Below are 22,838 nucleotides of genomic sequence, written 5' to 3' on the forward strand. Positions count from 1 at the left end.
TTGTGCTTCATTAAGTACTTGTGCCCACTCTGTCCAGTTGGTGGGTCTAGGGTAGTTTAAGATATAATTACAGCTGTTCTACCTGCCAACAGTAAACCAGAGATGGGAATAAGAATGGCAGTGTCCCCAAAATTGAACATGAGGTTTTTAGGAAAACTGTTCTACAAGATAAACTGAGAAATCTTAGCTATTATGGCCTCCCAAAAGGAGGCCATAATACAGGGGTGATTTCACAAATTCCGATCACTTCCCTACCTCACTGGGCCGGATCCTCAGATGTTGTAAGTCATCATGATTGTGTTGGCTTTAATGGTGCTATGGTGACTTACACCAGCTGGAAGATCCAGCCCTTTGTCTGTCATAAAGGAATCTCTGTTAATTCTGTATAGGTCACAGAAAGTGAATTTTAACCCCTGTATGAGGTATAATTGAATATTCCTGAGCCTTTATATTACATAAAACAAGGGACATTTTACTTCTTTGTAATTTTTATTTGCTTATTTGTACAGCTGGTATATTTTATAAAAGTAAAAATAGCAAATTAAATGGAAGAAATCCTGTTATGCAAAGCACTGATATAATTACAGAAAATCAGAAAATACTGTCAAGAACAGAAATAGTAATGTATGAAGCTACACATCTAACTAGAGAAACAGTACTGTATAATTATACATGGGGGTGGTTGAGCTGTCTATTATTAAGGTTGCCCAACACTTCTCATTATAAGACCCGGTTTTCAGTTGCTTATGACGTTGCCAAACTTTAACTGCTTGGGCTGAAATTTTATATGCCAGGTGTCTACCACTGGCTGAATTTTTCTCAAAAATTTCAGCAAAAATGGTTCCTTTGCTTCTGAGACTGAAGCAAAGGAAAATATGTTGTTTTGCCTGTGTCAAAAAATTCTGGCAACTTTTTTCTTTGAACAGCACTGTCACACCCATGCTTTGAGAGCAGGGACTTGAAATTTGTCTCAGGGATATGCTTTTTGCTATCACAGTGAAAATTCATCCAAGTCTGAGCAAATTATAAGCCTTTGCAAAATCGCAGTTTGTGTGTGCTTGAGACTTCTTTGATTTTAGTAGCTAAAATCTCCAAAAATTCCATCCTCACTGAGCATACTTCATCCACTCAGAGTTCCTAGAGCATGTTCCCTCCCGCCCAAAGCTCAGGGGCAAAACTGGGCTTTCCCTGTAATGACTCCCATCTGCTCTGGGCTGAGGTGAGGCCAGGCACTGATACTGAGAGCAGGGAGCCTGTCTCTTCCCTGCCTTCAGTGACCCCTGGTCTCCTTGCTGGCACCCAGGCAGCATGGAGGAGGAAGCCATCTGAATCAAATGCAGTGGGGACAGACAGAAGCTGGACCGCGGGGTGGGAAAAGAGTAAAAAGGGGCAATGAGTCTGTTGAGACTGGGACTGGAGGAGGAGGGAGAGAAACTGGGACTGGCTGGTCCACAGCCGGTGCAAGGATGTTTCACACCTTGGGCGAAACTTCCACCTTGCACCCGCCCCTCCCCCCCCAGGAACCCTGGGGCAGCTCCCCGCCCTGAGGCACCCCCTCCCCGCGGCAGCTCCCCTCCATCACCCCCCCCTTCAGCCTGAGGAGCCCCACCTGTGGCAGCTCCCCCCCTCCCCTCGGCCCGGGGAGCCCCCCCTGCGGCAGCTCCCCACCACCCCCTCCCTCCCCTTGGCCCAGGGAGCCGCGTGCAGCAGCTCCCTGCCCTAGCTCACCTCTGCTTACCTCTGCTTCGCCTCCTCCCCAAGCATGCTGCTGCTTCTCCCGCCTCCCAGGCTTGCGGCGCCAATCAGCTGTTTGGTGCACAAGCCTGGGAGGAAGAGAAGCAGAGCGGGGCGGTGCTCAGTGGAGGAGGTGGAGCAGAGGTGAGCTGGGGCGGGGAGCGGTTCCCCTGCGCGCCGTCCCCCCTCTTCCCCCCTGTTACTTGCTGCAGGCGGCCCTCCCCGCCCCAGCTCACCTCCGCTCCACCGCCGCCCCCAACCACTTGGCGCTTTAGGCAACTGCCTAGTTCGCCTAGTGATTGCACCGGTCCTGGGCTGGTCACGCAAACTGGGACTGGTAATTGTGGGGAAGGGAATGCTGGGACTGGGAGAGAGGAAAGGCTGGAGCTGGGGCGGAGAGTCTGGGACTGAAAGCTGGAACAGTGGGGAGTGAGAAGCTGGGCAAGGAGATTAGGATTGGATGTGCAGATGGGGAGAACTAGGAGTGGTAAGGGGAGTTTGGAACTCAGAAAGCAATCCCAGAAGGGGAGAGTAGGACTAGGATGAGAAACTTGTGGAAAAAATAGTATGTGATCATGTTATTAAAGACTGTATTGTAAAACATATGCACAATAGGTCCGAATTAAGGTTGCCTTAATTCTGGCATTTCCTAACCTTTTAGAGCTTGACTTTGCAATCTTAAAAATGTTCATATGAAGTTTTTTGTATGTAATACAATGTATGTGTAACAAAATTGACTTAACATTGCTGCTGAAATCTTAAATTTTGCATTTCCTTATATTTATTGAATTTAATTGTGCTAAAATTACTTAAATAAGTGTTGCATTTAATTTTCTACGTTTTTTTTTTTAAACTAAGCAGGAGTGAAAAAAGTGATTGGCTGTACTTAACAGTGTTCGCATTTAAATGGTCACAATTAGATATCTTATAATTTGTTAGGGCTAGAAACAAAATCATTATACCCTTGGAAAGGGAAATTACCATCTTTCTGTTGAGACTCTTACTTTTAGCCCTAGCTGATTGCAAGATATTAGACCTTAAAATTTTCATATTTTCATCTACAGAAAAGCTGTTTTAGACCACATTTAGATTTTTGGGGCTCTCTTTTGCCCTTGTATGTTGAACTCATGGTAACTAAGGCATCTGGATTCACAGGTGGATGAATACCAAAAATATTTCCAGTAGCATTTTAAAAACTCTTCAAAGCACTTTGGAAAATACATTTTCTCTGATACATATAGAGGACATACTGATGTGGGCAGAATAATGGTTTTATCAACATTCTTCTGGGATAGCCTGTATAATTCACTCTTAGTTTCATCACTCATCAGTAACACAGCCATTCCTAAAACTTTACGTTATACCACACTCCTTTATATTACATCACCCTGGCCTGCATTTAGATAGTTAGCCAGCTATACCTATAGGACTTGGCCTGATGCCCACTGAAGTTGATCCGATTTCTTCCATTGTCTTCAGTAAGGCAACGCCTACACTATAGGCCTGAGCTTTTGGGCACATACATAGGTTTCTGAGGTTATGAGCTGGGGTGCAATTCCCAGTTTGCATACACATTCTCTCACTAGCTCTCATTGAGCTAATATGCTAAAAATAGTAGTGTAAGCATGGTAGCATGGGCAGTGGCAAGTGTTGGCCTGGGCTAGCCACGCCGAGTGTGTACCCACAAGTTCTGGGTGGGTTTGTACTCGGGGTAGCTAGCCCATGCTGCTGCTTGCCACTGCCCGTCTTACTGCAGCTACACTTCTGTTTTTAGCATGCTAGCTCAATGAGAGCTAGTGCGAGTATGTGTACACAAGTGGGGGATCACACCCCTATCTCCAAGTGTAGATGTAGCCTCAGTGTTGAATCAGTCATATAGAGAACAACAGAAAATGCACAAAGAAGTTCATAGCTTAAAGGTCACCGTTTCTATGAGGGGAGGGGCATAATGGGTGTACCACTTTGCAACCTCAGAAACCCAGGGGTTTGCCCAAAATCTCTAATCGCACACACAAGTGCCCATTAATTTGTGGTATTACCTGTTTTGCATGCATATACATGGGTTTTTTTTTTACATTGCAAAAATGTACAGATTTTTCCCAATACACACACCCTCAACGAAGCAGGCAGAATGTCTACACCTGACACACTACAGCAGCACAACTGTGCCGTTGCAGCTGCACTGCTGTAGCGCTTCACTGGGTATGTCTATGCTTAAGACGCTACAGCTGTCTACACTGGGGATTAGGTAACCTTAGCTATGTCACTCAGGGACATATTTTTCACACCCTTGAGTGACGTAGTGAAGCCGACTTAATTTTTTAGAGTAGACAAAGCCTGAGTAGACACTACCTTTGCTGAAGGGAGGGCTTCTCTCATCACTGTACCTTATCCACCTCCCCGAGAAACAGTAGTTAGATCGACAGAAGAATTCTTCCATCAACCTGGCACTATCTACACTATGGGTTAGGTTGGTATAGCTATGTCTCTCAGGGGTCTGGATTTTTCACACCCTTGAGGGATGTACCTATACACATGTAAGTTTCTAGTGTAGACCAGCCCTAAATGTTTGGTTCTTAAGAGCAGTTGTGTACAATAATTTAAATGTTTTAGTTTCTCTGTGTTGTAGTTTGAGGAGGACTAGAGTCAGCCACCTTTCTCAAAACTGATTTCTAGTGGCCAGAAAAAAACAAAACAAAACATGAAATTGAATTAATGGTTTGGAATAACACTATACTTTTCAGTTTGGAATTATAACTAACTACTAATTAGTACAGTGAATGTAAATTATACATGATGCAAAACAATAGTGTGTGAATTAGATCAGTGTGAACTTTCCTTTTTCAGGATTAATTATGTTGGTGTCAAGTATTTAGCAAAAAAGAATTAAAGCGTCTATCAAAAATATTGCAAAACTGGCGAGACATATGTTGAATCAGTCAGACCTAAAAGGGATTTTGTTAATGTTTGATGCCAAGAAGTTTCCTTGAATTTTAGAACAACAATAAATAGACTGGTATATAATTTGTCAACACTAAAATTGAACCTTCTAAACGTGAATAAATTTTGCCTTTTGAAAAAGACTTTCTAAGGAACATAATGTACTTATTAGCAAACATTTTTAAAAACCTTTGTCTAAAGAGCCAAAATCAAATTTGTAAAAGATATGTCCTTTATTAACATGCTTCATAGTTTTGCCAAATATAGTTGCATCATGCATAAATCTGTTCATGAGATATTTGGCAGGTAAATTTGTTAATTAATGGGTTAGGTTAAGTATTGGCCATAAAATGTTAAGGGAAAAACTGTATGTATGAAAATAAAAAGAATATTTCACTTTATCAGATTCTTACCAGAACTGAAGGCTAAATTATTACAAGAAGCAAAGTTAAATTCTCTTTCAAAACTCAGAGAGAATAATAAAGAGATTGAACTAATAAAAGATGAAAAGAGAACTATTCATATTATTGCCTCTCAGAATAGTCCAATGGTTGGGAAGGTGAGAATTAATTTTCTTAAAATATTTATTGTTGCATTAAATTGTCATCTTAAACTGTATAACTACAATATAGAGGTACAGTAGAACCTCAGAGTTACAAACACCTCGGGAATGGAGGCTGTTCGTAACTCTGAAATGTTTATCTGAACAAAATGTTATGGTTGTTATTTCAACCACTTAATGGTGACTTAATACAGCTTTGAAACTTTACTATGTAAAAGAAAAATGCTGCATTCCCCTTTTTTTTAGTAGTTTACGTTTAACACAGTACAGCACTGTATTTGCTTTTTTTTTGGTCTCTGCTGCTGCCTGTTTGTGTGCTTCTGGTTCTAAATGAGTTGTGTGGGTGATTGGTCAGTTTGTAACTCTGGTCTTTGTAACTCTAAAGGTTCTACTGTAATAGATTGGACTGTGTTTCTGAAGTCAGTGTAGTTAGAGTAGGAATGAATGTGGTCTGTTACATTCAGAGAGACAAATATTATCAAAATGAAACAAAATTGTTAATCCATTATCTTATATTTTGATATATTCATTGGGATCCTGATTCAGCAGTCAATCCTGATTCAGCAAAGCACTTAAGCACATGCTTAACTTTAGGGATAAACTTAAGCACATGCTTAAATACTTTGCTGAACTGGAGTCTAGATGTCTGTAGTTAGAGTAAATCTGATGAAAAGATGATGAAAGAAGCAAGGGTCCTATGTGACTTCATTTAGATACCTTTCTAATTTATCTGCTAGCTACCTGTATATATAACACTTTCTATTGCCATTTATATCTTACAGATGTTTTGGGACAACAGTACCAAGGATTCTTCCAGTTGTAAAGCGGTCCTCAAACTAGGGAGCAAGGAACATTTCTTGGTGATTTGCAAATTATTATTCATATTGTGGTAGCACCAAAAATGTGCTAGGCACTTTCCAAAGACAGATGAAAACACATACCCTGCCTTTAAAGGAAAGTTTGAGACCACTTTATTAGTTGAGGAATCCATAATATTAGTGTTGTTCAGAAACACCAATAAGATACAAATAGCAACACTGGTATTGGAACAATTTGAGAACCAAGCAGTGAGGGGCTGAGAGGAGAGATGATCCATGAGAGGCTATTTTTGTTATGAAGTGGTCCCCTATGATGAAAAGGTAGGAGAATCACAGTATTCCAGAAAGAAATAATACTATATTAGAGGGACACAATCAGTCTAAAATCCAGTCAATTTCAAAACATGAATTAAAAGTACTTTTAAGTACTAAGTCTAGATCTACTGGCAAATTTTGTGGTTTTGTAATCACACTTCCCTATTTGTAAAAATGTTTTTTCTATTCTCTGTTGCTCTGTGAATGACGACACAAACTAAATAAGAGATTGACTGGTTATAAAAAGTGGAATTGACTGTTCACTAAGTACTGTCATAATAAAAATAAACAAAAAATAGATTATTATTTTTTCTCGAATTGCTTTTAGTTACAGTAAGTAATCTTGGTTGTTACTTGAAGTGTAATTTTTAGGTTGACTGCATGTCCCTTTAAAGCATGGTTATAGCCTTTTATTCCCCTACCTACACTTTGCAGGTATGGATAGGTCCTTTAATTCCAGACTCCGTTTAGAGCGTTAGAAAAATATATTCAAATCAGCAGTCTAAATTTAATTCACATTTTGTTTTTCTTAGGCCACATCCTATTTCCTTGATGAAGGCATATATTAAGGTTATTCTGCTGATGACATTCTGACCAGAAGCTAGTTGGCTATTATGTTAGGATACTGCAGCAGGTAAGTGATATTTTCCCCTCTCCTTCCCTTCTCTAGGTCTAGCGAGGGTAGACAGAGAGGAAGACCACAGTGCTAGGGCTCAGTTTGTGGGTGGGAAGCCAAGAATATAAGTGTGTCCTCAGCGGGAAGGAAGCCTCTGACAGGACAGATGGGTGCTTCTGCTTACACACACATACACACTCATGCTCTCTCTTTCTCCTGAGTAGCTCCTGCTCTATTCTTTCCTCTGTTTCCCGCATACTTCCCTCACCAACTGATCTACCACCGGCAAGAGACAAATTTGGGGAACAGGAGATTAGCTGGTGAGTGGAGCAGGCTACTGCTGATCCAGGGAAGGGAGGCCGAGGAAGGAGCTGGCTTCTGGCAGTAGACCCAGAACATTTCAGGGATAAAGGCTCTCCCCCACCACTATGTATAGAAGTAGTTGTTTGGCCTGTCAGCAGCTCACTTTTCTACATATGCTTGGTTCATTTGTCCCACCACCCTCCAATTAACCCTAGGACTGTAGTCCTCCTATAAGACATACAGCAAGAGTCAAACCAAGGAAAATATGGGGAAAAACATAGTCCTAGAAGCTTGCTAGACCTTCATTTAAGAGACGGGGGAAATGTCACTTACCTGTTGTTGCAATGTCCCAGTATAGTTGTTGGTACCCTATCTGCTCTGGCCAGTCACCATCAACAGAGTAACCTCAGCCCCTGAGCAGATAGGGCTGGGAAAAATAAAATAAAATCCCACATTAAACTACTGACTTGAAACTTCTTTGTTGTTGTTATTAATTTTAAGCTGTAGCTAGAGTTTTATTCTGACATGTGGCTGCCAGGTTAAATAGTCCTTTCATTAACACTTCCATTTTTAAAAGTTTTCAAGTTATTAAATGGCAAAGGAGTCTGCCTGAAACAAACTTTGTGTTAGAAATACAGTTTATGTTTCCCTCTACTGGGACAGCAATATAATAATTTAGTATTATTTATTTTAAAATCATCTTGCCACCTTGGTACATTTGATGTCATCATTTGATGCTTGAATTTGAACAACTGAATTTACAAGTTCTAAAAATCTTTGATGGTCTGAAAAGAGCATTTGGACTCCCAAAGTATAAACAATGGTAAGGTCCAGTCCTACAGGGCAATAAGCACTCTCCACTCTCAATGAACTCAATGGGAATTGAAAGACACTCAACACCTCGCATGACCAGGACCTAGCAGACTAAATTAAGTGACATATTATGTTTCAGAGTGTATGTATATTTTGATATAGTATCTGTTCCAGGATATTGAAAAGGACAAAAAATCAAAGGACTTAAAAGTAAAAGGTACAAAAGTGAAAGGAGGGAAACCAGAGATTCCAGAAATAAAAAAGATTGAACAAGAAGATGCAGTTAATCAGTGGGCTCCTTCCTCACAGAATCCTCCCAGTTTTCCTCAAGAGAGTAAACCTACAATCACTGAGATAACCACCACTGCAGCAGCTAGCAACGATCCCAGCGGTGTGAAGGAAGATCCTCCACTAATAGCAGTTGGTACAACAATGCCACCCATCAATCCAAATTGTGGGAACCTTACTACTGCAAATTTCAATTCACCCTTCCCACACTCAAATACAAGGTTAGAGCCTATTGCTTACATAATGAGTTAGTGTTTGAATAGACAGTCACTCTTTAATTAATAGAAATATCTTTTGAAATGAATTCAGTTTTACCCACATTTACGTATCTAGTGATGGTTTGGTTAAATGAACGATTCTTTCATTTGGTTAATATGCTGTATGACTAGGGCTAGCTAAAGGCCAGCTGTGGCTGTGACATTTCACAGTGCAGCCCACATCACTGCTTCATCTTAAGTACACAGATGGAGCCCACAGAGATGACTTGTCCTGTCATGGATTGAGCCAGGTCAGGTCTCTTGGGTCAAAGATAGGACAAACTGAGATCAATAGTTTCTACAGGCCACACCACTATTAAAATGAGAGCAACTGTTCTTTCAGAAGAAGAGGGTTCCTGTAATCTGCTTTTTTTTTTTTTCCAAATAAGATGTAGCCTTTCAGCTTTTGACAAGTTGGCAAGTGGTCCTCTGGCTGGAGGGTGAGCGCTGTAAAAGTGGCTGCAGCGTGGTGGTGGGCATCTGTGAATATTATGGGAGATGGAGATAGATGCATGGAAAAGTCAGAGGAAAGTCTCAAGGCAGGAACTCCTTCATATAAATCCTTGCCCTGACAGTAACTCCCTCTATGACCTTAGATCAGTAACCTTAGCTTTTCTTTTGTCTGTTTCCCTTCTGTACACTTGGGATAATATTTCCTATCACTATTATAAGAATGTTGTAAAAATTAATTAGTTAATGTTGTTAAAATAATTAAAACATGAAATGTAGTGTTTAAATACTAAGTATTACTATTAAATGGCAGTCTCCAAAGCTGTGTTGAGATATGTCTGTTCTCAGATGCCAGACACCACCCGCACCAACAAAGCTAGTTTAGAATACATTTGTGAATGTGCATGTTTGTTTACATAACGAGCGCATATAGCACTTAACTGATAATCAATGTTGCATATTATAGTTGTATTTCTTTGTCATAGGCTACCTGAAAAAGCAAAGAAAAGGAGAAGCCCTTGGCAGTCAGTGGGACAAATAGGTCCAAACAACAGACAGGATGATGGGACTCTGGCTCAAGTATGTTTATAAAACTGGTCATTTAAAATTAAACCCTTTCTTCTCTCTTCCATAGTATTCTGTATTTCATGCTACTGTCTTATCTGTTTGTACTTTTCCTGTTGACACATAAGACTTCCATGTTGTGAAACTCTTATTTAAGGACAGGCTTAGTTGTTTCTGGAGACTCCCAGCTGGTGGAAGGGGAGGGGGTGGTGGAGGGGAGTGGGAATGGAGGAGCAGCTCCAGAAACTAGAGTAAAAGAAATTCAGTCTCTGCCTGAAATCCTGGACCCATTAATGGGTGTTTCACCATTGATGTCAGTGGATCCAGGATTTTGCCCTGTAGTCTTGAGAGTTTTACACTTTCACGAACATCTCTCGCACTAGTGTCACTGTTAGGTTTTCTCCATGATAATCCTTGACCAATTACCAATCATACCTTCATCCCGAGAACCCCACTTTTTGGCATTAACAAATATACTCATTTCCCTGCAGAGCTCACTTCCTATCTTTTATTGTGAAAACGCTGGTGGGGACAAAGAATAACACACGTTTTTATTTTGGTGTGTCTCAGGTCAACTGACCATTCCCACATGCAAGGAGGTATGACAAAGTAATTGTATGCTTCTGTTCTTCATTTTTAAATTGGTAAGGTGGCAAACAATACATGCTGATGTAAGTGCCTATGTCCCTGAATACCACCACCTGCAGGGGAGCAAGAGCTACATTATGATAGACCTTTTTTGAAAGATAAAAATTCTAAATGTTCTCCTATCCCATAATGGTGATTCATAACTGGTAGTAATACATAGTTAGCTTCCTCTAGCATATGAAGACCTTGGCTTCTGGAACATTATTGAAGTTTGAACTTTTAATATATTTTACTTTGTTTAGTTGGTGGCAACCTCTTGAAACATGCCAAGAAAGATATAGGTAACAGCCATACCCATGTCACATACAGTTTTAAATATATTGTGATTTTCTGTTTAGACTCAAACAGAAAAAGTCACACTGTATGAACGAGCTGCTCAGATTGATCAAATGGCCAATATGAACCGAAAGAAACGCAGTATTTCAAAATCTGAAAAGAAAGACATCCATTTTCCAGAACTGCCAGTAACAGCACAACAAAAGGAGCTGAAAGGAATGGAAGGTATGACATTGTAATTGCCTTTTGCTGTTTGCAAATCTTCATCAAGTGCCAGTTGAAAAGAAGGGTTAATCTAACCAAGACTTAGATACCAGTATGTGATTTTTGGTGGAAGGTGCTGAGAAAAAAAATGCATCAGATTGGACAAAATCACTGCTGTGCACTCATCTGAGTCTTTGGACTAGACAAGCGTCCTCATTTGCAAATTGAAGTTAGCACCATCTTTTAAAGAGGTCCTTTATTTTTAACATATTAAACAAATCTTAAAAATAGAGTTTGGAATTTTTTGTCAGCTTGTTTTATTTTATTTGTATTTCCACAAATGTGAACTGCCAGACAAATGAGCTTCAATCAGGATTTCTAGGGAAACAAAGATATCTTCCATTGTTGTGTGCAGTTATGTTGTAGCTGTGCTGGTCCCAGGTTATTAGCGAGACAAGCTCAGTGAGGTAATATCTTTTATTAAACCAGCTTCTGTTGGTGACAGAGACATGCTTTCGAGCTTACATAGAGCTCTTCTTTAGGACAAGAGCTCTGTGTAAGCTCAAAAGCTTGTCTTTCTCACCAACAGAAGCTGGTCCAAGAAAAGATATTACCTCACCTACCTTGTGTCGCTATGGAAAACAATGACATCTAGAGACTAGTTCAAGTAACAGCAGCTGTGTAGCCAAATGGACACCCTTCGTAGCATATCCGTAACTTGGTTCTTGTAATTAAAATGATCAGAGTCTGAATTTAAATGGGAACTGTATCTCATATTCAGTGCTCCAGCATACAATAACTGGTTGTCTTCTTCTGTAATCTCCATACTCAATTTTCAGTATGACCCTGGTTTTCTTGTTCAACACTATTTCAAAAATAACCATTTAAACATAGAAGATGAAACTGAAGGAGCATGTAGAAAGGAAAAAACTACAATATGCAGAAATAATAAGGTATCTATTTGTAAAAGTTAAACAGGTAAAAGTGCTGAAGAGGGAGTCAAAGAAATCTGAAGTATCTAAAATACCATCTTTACTACACGTGGATCAGAATCAAGAAAAACAAGAGGTAAATTAATATGGTATGTTTGTTTAGTAGAGAAATCATGTGGGTTGGGCTATTGACTCACTATGTGAACATGAGGAAAAATTACTGTCTTGTGTCTCAGTAAACCTAGCTGGAAATTGGATAAAAACTTAAAATCACAAGCTCATTAAAAACTAGATGTTGTATCTAATATACATTTCCCTTGTTCAGTAACTTACAAACAAGTATGTTGCATAATTAAATTTGTAAATAATAGATAGCAGTTATTAGCCATATTTCTAACACAGTAACTGAAAATATAACTCTACTGCTTCAGAATGTAATACATGATTAAGAATTGGAACTTTACTTAAGATGAAGATAAATGACTACAACTGGCAAACAATTGATCTACTGTCAGAATCCATGACTGCAGAGAATATGTTGAACTTAATACACAATAAACCAGTTCAGACCCGGTGTAACCAGATGCTACTTTATTGACTTTACTGAGCTAGTCTTGATTCTGCTCACTATATCCCCAGATACTCCTACAGAAACTCCTTGCTTTCCATTTTCTGACAATGCAATCAAAATAGGTAAGAGTAAAATGCTACTGTCTGGAAGGTTCAGAAGCAGATCTGCCAATTGTCTGAGGATCTCTGCACTCAAGCAGGGCATCAAAAATCAATCCACATCTTTCCCTGCTTGTAAAGGGAAGAGGTTTCCAAATTTGCATTGCAACCAAACACAGTAATTACTCACCCCAAAGCGAGACATGTCTGGGGGTGGATATAAGGATCAGAGTATGATTGTCTAGTTGCCAAACACAGAACAAATTCCTTCGCTATTTCCCAACCTGAATTTACACACAGTTGTAATACTTAGCATATCTGTAGCAGTTTATAATTTTGAAACATTGTACAAATATTAACTAATTAAACTTCAGAATATCTCTGTGAAGCAGCAAGTAAGTATTATTTTCTCCATTTTCCAGAAGGGGAAATTGAGACCCAGAGAAGATAAGCACAGGTAGCTTGCCCAAAGAATCACTTTGAGTCAGTGTTAGAGCTGGGATTAGAGTTCAGGAATTCCTCGCTCCCAGTTTCATTCTGTTCCAGTAGGACATGCTGCATCTCAATATCATAATTAGGCACTATCTAAAATCCATTTATGTGTGTGGAGGAAGACCAGGATTTCAAAAGATAATGCATTGTTCCATGATGGATCATTTTTAGCATAAACAATATTTAACAGAAGGGCAATATCTTACAAACTGTAAACAATTGTATAGTGGGAGTTCTAAGAGCCATTGAACCAAACTGTAAATCCTGTATATGATCCAGCACCTATGTGCATCTCTTGTGCTAGACACTCCATTAACTCATGTGTACTGTCACCAACAGGTTAGGCTTTAAAAGTAATAGGGGAAAGCACAAGGGTTGCCACATTTGTGGGCATGTCAGTGAATCAAATAGCATACCAAACTCCTCCTTTTTGGCTTTACCATGCTAGATCACATGTTTATGAAATGATATGAAATATTGTTTTACAGTAAGAAAGACTGAAAAAATAGATTTATTTGCAGTCCATTGTAAAATGTATGATTATAAAGTCTGTAACTTAAATGTATTGCATACTTCGCAGTATAACCTTAAACTCTCTGTACCTCAGTTCCCTCATATATCAAATGGGGTAGTCATACTTACATAATCTTCATAAAGCACTTTGAACTCTATTGAGGAAAAGTTCTGTATAAATGTCAGCTCTTATTAAACAGGCCGTATCCTGAGGTTCTTATTCCATTTTTACTGAGGTCAGCTCCCACTAAAGCCAGTTACTACTTACCTGAGTAAGAGCTAACTGAAAATTGATTAAGGACCTAGGGATTTTTCCCATTATCATTTGATTGCATTTTCCATAATTTTCAGATTTCATATATTTACATAGTGAGAACTGAACTGTGCCAGAAAGGAAAATTCATGCCACTTCAATGATATAAAAAGCTTCAATGGTACCCTAGTTTCTGTGGATATACACTGTGAAGAATTGTTGCATAACTGAGTCCTAACGTCTTTGTGCACAAATATTACAAGAGTCAAGAAAAGAGTAAAGCTGAACACAACTATATGCTTTTACATCATAGAGTGTTATGGGACAATGTTATATATTTGGAAAAATCTGACATTGAATGCAATGGTTGAGGATGACAGTTCAATGCTTCATAGGCCTTACCTGCCCATGACACCAGTAGTTGATGCCAAGTGTCTGATCTGGCTGGACAGGTGGAAAACAAAAGACAGCACTGTCTTGAATGTCAAGGGCTTTAATCTTCATCATCAGATAGGATCTGATGGAGGAAATGAGAAATAAGAGAGTACACTGCTTGGGTCTCTAGTAGCTATTCACACTAGTGAAGAGGAGTTTGGGGAATGGTTAAAGGCATCATTTTCCATTGATTCACAAATCTGACAGCTTTTAGCAGTTAGTGCTGCAATGCAAAAACTGTTAGCAGAGAAACAGTGTTAATATAAAACTGAATAGATATAAGAATGAATAGCCAATCAACTAACGTTCCTTATCAATTTATTTTTTAGAATACTGGAAATACACAAAGTGAAAATAAAACCAATCTGCCGGATGTAGAATAAGCAGTGTAGAAGCATGAAGCTTGAGAGACTGCAGAATCACAGTACAGTAAAATCTGTGCTTTTCTATTTAATCTTTCTTAAATGAAGATATTTGGATAATTCTGCAGAAAATTTTATAGACTTCACGTAATATATGGTTATTCTCCAGGAAATTACTTTAGAATGCATTGGTCCTAAAATTGCTTATATAAATGAAGCTACATTAAACTTTTATGAAATCTGAAACGCACAAAACTTATTTTTGAAGGCTAAGTACCAACATTAGGCTCCTTCCAGTACTTATGTATAAAATCTGTACACCTATCACTACTGGATGTCCAGCTGATCTAAGATTGGCTAAAGGTCATTAATTAGTCTGGCATTTCTGTAAGAGCCTGTTACTCTTTTCTCTGATAGAAGATGATTTAAGACTTCTGTAATAGTGTACCAGATAATAATGGATCATTTGATGTGTTCAGATGCTTTAGGGTAATGTGGGCCAAATTTTCTGTCCGTTTAATTTTAGCACCCATTTTTTCCAAACAATTTATTGTGACTGCATATGTGGTTGTGTATGCATTTTGCACATGCAGATTGGGCATTTTAATGGCCAGCTACCCCATTTATAGATTGTTTGCGTATGCAAGGCTGACATACGTGCACTTTACAAAAGTGGGTACACAAAATCAGATGTCAGGGTTAAAAACCTGGCCTCTTGTGTTTTCTTGTTTATTATTTTGGATGGTGAGCTACACACATCCTTTGCTCATTAGGGTTGTACTTACTATTTTCGTTGTAGTTTCTGAAAATAAAAGAAATTAATTCCAGACATTTATGTGCTGAAAATATTCATGCTCTTGGAGTAAGCAATTGTTAAGATAACTTACTCTTGGTGTAACACTCAGTAAAAATTATTTGGCTCATGGAAAATTCCTGAATTGGAACAGCCAAGATGGTCATTTTAGTTCATTTTTAATACTTTATCATTTTAAGGGAAACCAGTTGCAAGGTGGAAAACATTTTCCTTATACGAACTATGAACAAAGACATTGGGATAGGTGTGAAACTTTAAACAATAGGTTTCTACAGCGCATTGTTTCACAGCTACATCAGCTTTTTATTGATAAACGGGTCTGGGAAACATGGAATAACAATAAAGTTAATGTTAAAAGGGAGAAGGAATATATTTCCAGTATGTATGCAGAATATAACCAAGTTCTTGTTTCAGCTGTGGTATTACAGTATCTGCAGGGAATGCTACAGTTAATTGTCCATTTATTTTTATTTTTTATTCGAGTGAACCATAAGAGTTCACTCTATGCTGAAACTTGTCTCAGACAAGAAGGAGTATTTTTAATAAATAAATTGTTTAGGTGTCTGTGTAATTCTTAGAAATAAAAAGGCTTGCTCAGTTTATAGATTTTTTTGTGTTCTGAAATATTATTTCAAAATCTTTAATGTAGTTAAATATGTTTTGCAAGCTGACAGTCCATAACATGAATTGGCCTTTGTGGTATTTAAAACAACAAAAATATATCAAGCTTCTGATACTATAGTAATGTTTTAACCATGTTTCTCTAATTTGCATGTCTGAATTAGTTTAACACATTTATGGATTAATGACCCATTAGAGGGATCAGTATGCTTATGTAAGAGGAACCTGCATAGCACTGCAAGCTTAACAAACAATAGCATGCATCTGTGCAAGGGAAAATGTACTCCAGGAAAACAGATGCATACTGGAAGAACAGAGAAAGATAACAGATCATTAATAGATATTTTGTATTCCTTATTGCTGTTTCCTATGTTGCTAATCCTGCCTTTATTGACTATAGGCCATATTCAACAACAATGTAAACAGTTACACATCATGTGTAAGTGTGTGTGAGAGGTGAACTAGTGTAAATTTGAGTGATTTGGCATTCAGTGGGTGTGCAAAATGAATGTAAATTGTATGAAGAGGGGATGGAAGGATAGGTGGCATGTCAGGAATTAGGAAGCACATACCAGCTCTTCCTGCCCTAATTTTTCATTTTAATTATTACATATTTTAACTTCTCTATTAACTATATTTATTTTATTTTCCAGAAGGTCACTGGAGCAGCTGGAAAAGTTGTTAAATCATCACTGACTGGATGAATCAAGATTTCCTTTATTCCTTGGCTTTGTCTTTTCCCCAAACTGTTAGATCACAATAAACTGGAGGAGGTGAAGCTTCCTCATTCTATACATACAAAGCTGTAGCATCAAAGTTTGAAGTTTCTAAGTACTGTAACAACAATTTAGCTAACTGCAGCAATGGAGGGAGAAGAAGCCACTGAGTACCTTATTATGAGGACCCTCATTTTCCTTCTTGTCTTTATCCTTAGGAGATAAGGAAGAAAAATACTTGGTAGTAAAATATGTAAAACTTTATAGTGAAAAGAAACCAAACAGGGAGAATTAAACATAACTTAAGGATAGGTATTTGGGGCTAAGGGAAATCTAAAGAAAAGAGTGGAACATTTAAAAAAGACCCAACGTGTAAACGTTATTAAAAGTACCTGTTTCACTTTATGGCTATTTAACATGGTGGCCGTTTAAATCTAGCAATTAAAATATACTATTTAAATACTACTAACATTTTAAAAAAGCAGATTTTATGGTAGCAAAGCAATCAAACAATCAAAATTAGGTTACTTGAGAACAGTTTAATTGATTTTTATTTAATGTCTGAGGCATGCAAGATTAAACACATATACCAGGGTCCATACAATTTCGCCTTGCTATTTGCTGTAAGCCAACTATGCAGCAGTGACACTCTAGCTCTTCTTAAGTGTTGATAGGTTTAAATGGGAAGTATTTGACTGACAGGCACTAATTATAATTAAAAACATGTTTTTGTGGGTTGTCTCAGCTGTGAATGTGAATTAGCTGTACAGTCCCCCCCCCCCCCCACCCAATGCAGAGTTGTTGTAGGCAAATGTGTAATATCACTAGCGTGTAGCCAGCAGCTTGGAATTTCTGTTTTATGTGTGCTGGATGATCCTTTGCCGCCTCCTCACCAGCACTGAACCAATACATTCCCAGAGTAGACCCACCGTTATACACAATGCTCACATAGTGGGGATATTTGAATTTAGAGATGAGAGACTATGCTGAGATTTGGAAGGGTGGGGTGTTATTACTTAGTGCTAGATCTCTCAAATATCAGCATTTAAACCTCTCCCGCTGCAGGTCTAGGGAACCATTTCTTACCTTAAATGTATTTTGGGGGATGGGTGTACATGGTGTCTAGTAAGCCCATTGCCACCTAGTCTGGAAAAGGCCTTCTTGGAGGTGGAGGTCAGATTTGGGAGGAAGAAGTGCGCTTACCACACACCCAACCCCAAAACAGAAGATGGGAGACCATCCACCTAGTGTACTTTGAAGATCCTCAGAGGAAAGGGACTGCAGCTATGAGGCTCAAAGACATGGTGCTAGGGGGAGGCTGCAAGAATAAACAGCTAAAGATTTTCCAGTTACCATGGCCTATTGCATAGCGCACTGGACTGGGACTCAGGATACATAGGTTCTATTCATAGTTGTGTCAAGGGCCTGCTGGCTAATCTTGGACAAGTGACTTTGCTATGCCGTGCCTCAGTTTCCTCATCTGTAAAATGGCGATACTGACATCTTTTGTAAATTGCCATGAGACTCTATGATGAAAAGGGCTTATGAGAGCTAGGTATTATTAATTGAAAACAGTCAGTTTCCCCAAAGAGGGCCAATAGTTGGACTCTTCTGGAAGTGTGTTTGCCCATCCTTGTTAGATACAGAATTCGACAGGGTGGTAAAAAGAAGTCCCAATGAGGAACTTAAATAACTTCCCAGTCTTTGCCTTAAGAAATTCTTCCTCCAGGAAGAATAGCATATGACTACGTCCACCCTGTAGAGTTAACCAGTGTAACAACAATGCTGTCAAATATCATGGATATAGGCAGGAACTTCCCTCAAGGCAAAAATGTACAACTGAGAATAGAACTGCGTATCTGAGTAATAAGAAAGCGACCACTATATTCAAAAGTATTTGTTACATTTATTGTTGCAGCTACAGGCATGTTTCTGCTCACAGGTTTACAGATCATGATTTGTCTTTGGAAGACTAACAAAAAATTAGGGTTCTGATCCTAAAAGGTGTGAGATATTTATTCCTCTCCGTGTCATTCTCTGAGTTTTTCTGCAGAAAGAGTGAACAAATACACTAGAGTGTTAGTTATACAGAAAATAAGTGGGAGAGCCAAGAACAGAACCTTATGGTCTCCTGACTCCAGTCCAGTGCCCTATCCACTAGACAACAAAACGTCTGTTCTCTGCCACAGATGTACTGTATGAACTTCGACAATTGTATAACCTCACCATGCTTCAGTTTCTTTTCACTATAGGAGTATTTGGAAATGTCTTTCATTAGTGTTTGCAAAATGCTTGGAGATCCTTGGATAGATGATGATAAATAAGTCCATATTAAGACATGAGAAGTAATTCTTCTGCTCTACTCCACACTGATAAGGCCTCAACTGGAATTTTATGTCCAGTTCTGGGCATCACATTTCAGGAAAGATGTGGACAAATTGGAGAAAGCACAGAGGAGAGCAACAAAAATGATTAAGATATAGAAAACATGACCTATGAGGAAAGATTGAAAAAAAATGGATTTGTTCAGTCTTGAGAAGAGAAGACTGAGTGGGGACATGTTAATAGTTTAAGTTCATAAAAGTTTTTTATTAGGAGAAAAGCGAAAAATTGTTCTTGTTAACCTCTGAGGAGACAAGAAGCTTAAATTGCAGCAAGTGAGGTTTAGGTTGGACAGTAGGAAAAACTTCCTGTCAGGAGAGTTAAGCACGGAACAAATTGCCTAGGGAGGTTGCGGAATCTCTGTTATTGGAGGTTTTTAAGAACAGGTTAAACAGACACCTTGCAGGAATGTGCTAGTTATTACATTGTCCCGCCTTGAGTGCTGGGAACTGGAATAGATAACCTCTCAAGGTCCCTCCACAGTCCTACACTGCTATGACTTTATTCATAGTATTTTTTTTTATTATTACTCACATGAAATCATACAGGCAAATTCAGCGTTGTTGAAAACACAAACAACTTTACCAATGGCACTATAGTTGCATCCACTTATGCCAGAGGTTAGTTTGTCTCATTATCCTCTGTCACCTCAAAGTCATTTCCACAGAACATAATAGTAATTCTACAGATGTAGTTAAAAGGAAATACAGTTTAAAGTTGTATAGGGTATGTGGCAGTCCCTTTAATTTCTTTCATCATTAATCATTGGACCAGATTAATTCGTTGTGCAACTTCCATTGGAGTAAGCGTTATGGCAGGGACTAATTTAGCCCACTGTGGGTCTTTTGTGTTCAGTCTCATGCCATTTTTCATTAGGATTTCATCCTTGCCCCAACGCCTGCATATTGGAGGAGTTTCCTTTATATGTAGAACACCTTACTTATCAATACTATACCAGTTATAGGTGAGTTCTTTGGGAGATGAGCATTATGCCAGCCACAGCTGTAGCTGGGTGAAATGTATTGTGAAACGTTTGCTGAAACCTCACTCTAGCTCAAGAATTTTTCAGGAGCATCTAGTGCCCAAAAAAACCATATCACCGAGGAATTCCTCATTTAATGAAAACATTACCTGACATCCAGGAGAACCTAGCACAGTTCCACTGCTACTTGTGAAATTCATGGCTTTATTTTCAGATGCTTCCTCCTCTGTAAGCCATAGAACTTGAAAACCCCACCTCATTTGCATTTGAGTTACACATAAGGCAGCTGCAGTGAGCATTCAGGATTGGTAGCCATCCAACAGTAGCATCCAGCCAGAACATGGAGAAGCCCTATTTGGATATTATTGGTGAACAACCTTCCCACATACCATCTTCTTGGGGTATTGTGATGACATGATTTCAGCTATGGGCCAGTCTGGCCCTTGGAAGAGATTTCATCTTTCTTCTAAATCCTTTTCTTTCTATGAAGGAGATAACTCTGTGCTTCTGATTAAAGTTTGAACATTCTTAAATATGGCTGAGTCCTTTAAAGTTATTATCTTCATTAGTAGACATTAAAAGAGAGAGTTTGTTAATATCTGCCTGATTTGTTTTAATATGCAGTTAGGATATGTTCTGTATGACAACTAAAGGTATATAGTGGAAGTTGAATGCAGCTTAGACTAGCATGGACATACACCTGAAATATATTGGCAGGAAGAAACACCATTCTTTATACTGAACTAGTCATATGATTGGTATTTGGCACTGACATGGAACCTGACTTGCTGAAATACAATGGACTCCTTTAACTGTGAAGCTCTTCATAAAGTAAACATCTCCCAAGGTCTAGTTTCTTTCCAGCACTGTTTCACTGCAGCAAAAACTCCATTATACTGTTATACTCCATTATATTCATGTGGAAACATAGCATAGGTTAATGTAATGGATTCAATACTTTAAGTCTTCACCATCTGTTCCACCTTTAATTACAAATACTCAATTCACCATTGCGTCATAAAAACTAGACTAGAAGTGATTTAGATACACAGGTATGTTTATGTTCCAGACTGCAAGCGTCTATTACGTTTATAAAGGGTTCTACCTGACTAGAAGCCATTGGTATGTAGTACCATCCCTACTTAAAAAAATATTCCCTGGGAGTTTCAGTTGGTTAAATAGGTAGTCACTCCCTACCCTAGAAATTGTGTTCTCCTGTGTTGCTGCTCTGTTTCTGCCTGAAAGGCAGCTGCTTTTTGGGGTGGGTAATGCAGTCCTTAGAGGGCCTTAGGACCCTTCTGGACAAAAGGTGCCACAGAAATGTAATAAGCAAAGGCCACAGACACATTTGGGTAGTATTCTCCATACCAAACTACCCTCTTCAGAAGTAATAAATGACCCTATTTTTCTTAGGCTTAATTAGCAGTATGATTTTTTTTTTTTTTACTTTAACAATCTTTCTTGACTCTGATTCACCTTCTTGGACACATCTTTAATGATAAAAAAAAGACCATGTTATTTTGTTTACGGCAGTAAATCAGCTAACATCAGTATTTTCCTTAAAAATGGAAGAAAATCCATAGTAAGGAACCTTGAACAGAAAATTCAGGTTTGTCTGAACACAGTTTATCAGTCAACCAAACTGAAACTAATTTGGTTACTAAAATGTAGCCTCAGGCTTGATTAAAATAATTTTAAAAAGTCTGCTGGGAGTGGGCTCCTGGCTCATCCTCTTTAACATCTGTCTATACCCTTCCTCTTCTTCCCAGTGCCAGCTACCTATCCCCTGGGCATCTTTCTGATCATTTATGGCATGTGATGAGTTCCAAGTGGTGTGAGGAGTGATAAGTAAAGTGGTAAAGGTTGGGTCACATGGGAAGAGCATTTACATTTACAAGTAGAGGAATGGAAAGCGAGTATTTCCACTTCGCCAAAATGTCATTGTCATCCTCTGTCAAAAACTGAAGTAGGGACAGGGCTGTTTGTTCACCCAATAATTAGAGAAACATGGTTTTCTTTTTAAAGGAGCTTTGTATTTTGCAGGTGTCATATCTCAGTCAACAATATCTGCAGCTTCTAGCTATTTTAGGTATTTACATAGCCCCCATGACTGTGGTATTTATTCTCATAACACAACTGTGAGGTAGGGAAGTGCTACTATACCCATTTTACAGATGGAATAGTGAGGCACAGAGTGTAAATGACTCACCCATGTACACACAGGAAGCCAGTGGTGGAGAGGGGACTTGAACTCAGAATTTATGGAACTCTCAGGCTCGTGTTCTGACAAAAGGGCCATCTTGAAACATTTCCTATTTCAATACAATTGAAATTGCTTGGATTATAGCATTTTTTCTTCATATACTGTAGCATATGTATCAGGGCAGACAGTGTTGCCGAAGAGCGGGCACTGGATTAGAATAAAGAAGATGGATTGTATTCCTACTGCCACTGGCTTCCTGAATTGCCTTAGCCAAGTAACTTCAATTCTCTCTGTTTCCCTATCAGAAATATTGGATAATAATATGTATCTATCTTTGAATAGACTTTCAGATGTAGAGGTGGAAAATTATTATTATTATTATTAGGTATTTTATTACATTAATAACACTACTTAGAACTTACATAACTCCTTTCATCTGCATATCTCAAGCACTTTACAGGGTGGATAAGTAGTATTATGCCATTTTACAAATGGGGAAACAGGCTTGGAAAGGAGAAGTGATACTCAAAGTCAGACAGCGAGTGAGTGACAGAACACAGATCTCCTGTCTCCTACTCTGCACCAGTAAACAGATCATGCTGCCTCCCACTGCAATGTAGTGTGGCCGTTTCTGAAGAACAAGAATTATCTTTCTTGAACACTAGAGTATGTTAAA

The 22,838-nt window shown here is 38.7% G+C and overlaps 1 protein-coding gene across 5 annotated transcripts in view; it reads left to right on the forward strand.

Moving 5' to 3' along the window:
• The window catches only part of CDKL3 (cyclin dependent kinase like 3), a 35,994-nt gene extending 15,502 nt beyond the window's left edge, over positions 1-20,492 (forward strand). Inside the window, exons 8-15 of one of the 5 annotated variants that reach the window (XM_043521391.1) lie at positions 5,080-5,233; positions 6,019-6,096; positions 8,411-8,610; positions 9,582-9,675; positions 10,647-10,809; positions 11,759-11,856; positions 14,412-14,506; positions 16,533-20,492. In XM_043521391.1, coding sequence (XP_043377326.1) covers positions 5,080-5,233; positions 6,019-6,096; positions 8,411-8,610; positions 9,582-9,675; positions 10,647-10,809; positions 11,759-11,856; positions 14,412-14,465 — 841 coding nt within the window. In that variant the 3' untranslated portion in view covers positions 14,466-14,506; positions 16,533-20,492. Of the gene's footprint in view, positions 1-5,079; positions 5,234-6,018; positions 6,097-8,263; positions 8,611-9,581; positions 9,676-10,646; positions 10,810-11,758; positions 11,857-14,411; positions 14,507-16,532 lie in introns of all 5 variants that reach the window. The other 4 variants (XM_043521388.1, XM_043521389.1, XM_043521390.1 and 1 more) reach the window with 4 other exon arrangements.
• Positions 20,493-22,838: the final 2,346 nt, after the last annotated feature.

This window comes from Chelonia mydas, chromosome 8 (assembly GCF_015237465.2).
Source record: "Chelonia mydas isolate rCheMyd1 chromosome 8, rCheMyd1.pri.v2, whole genome shotgun sequence".
NCBI lineage: Eukaryota > Metazoa > Chordata > Testudines > Cheloniidae > Chelonia > Chelonia mydas.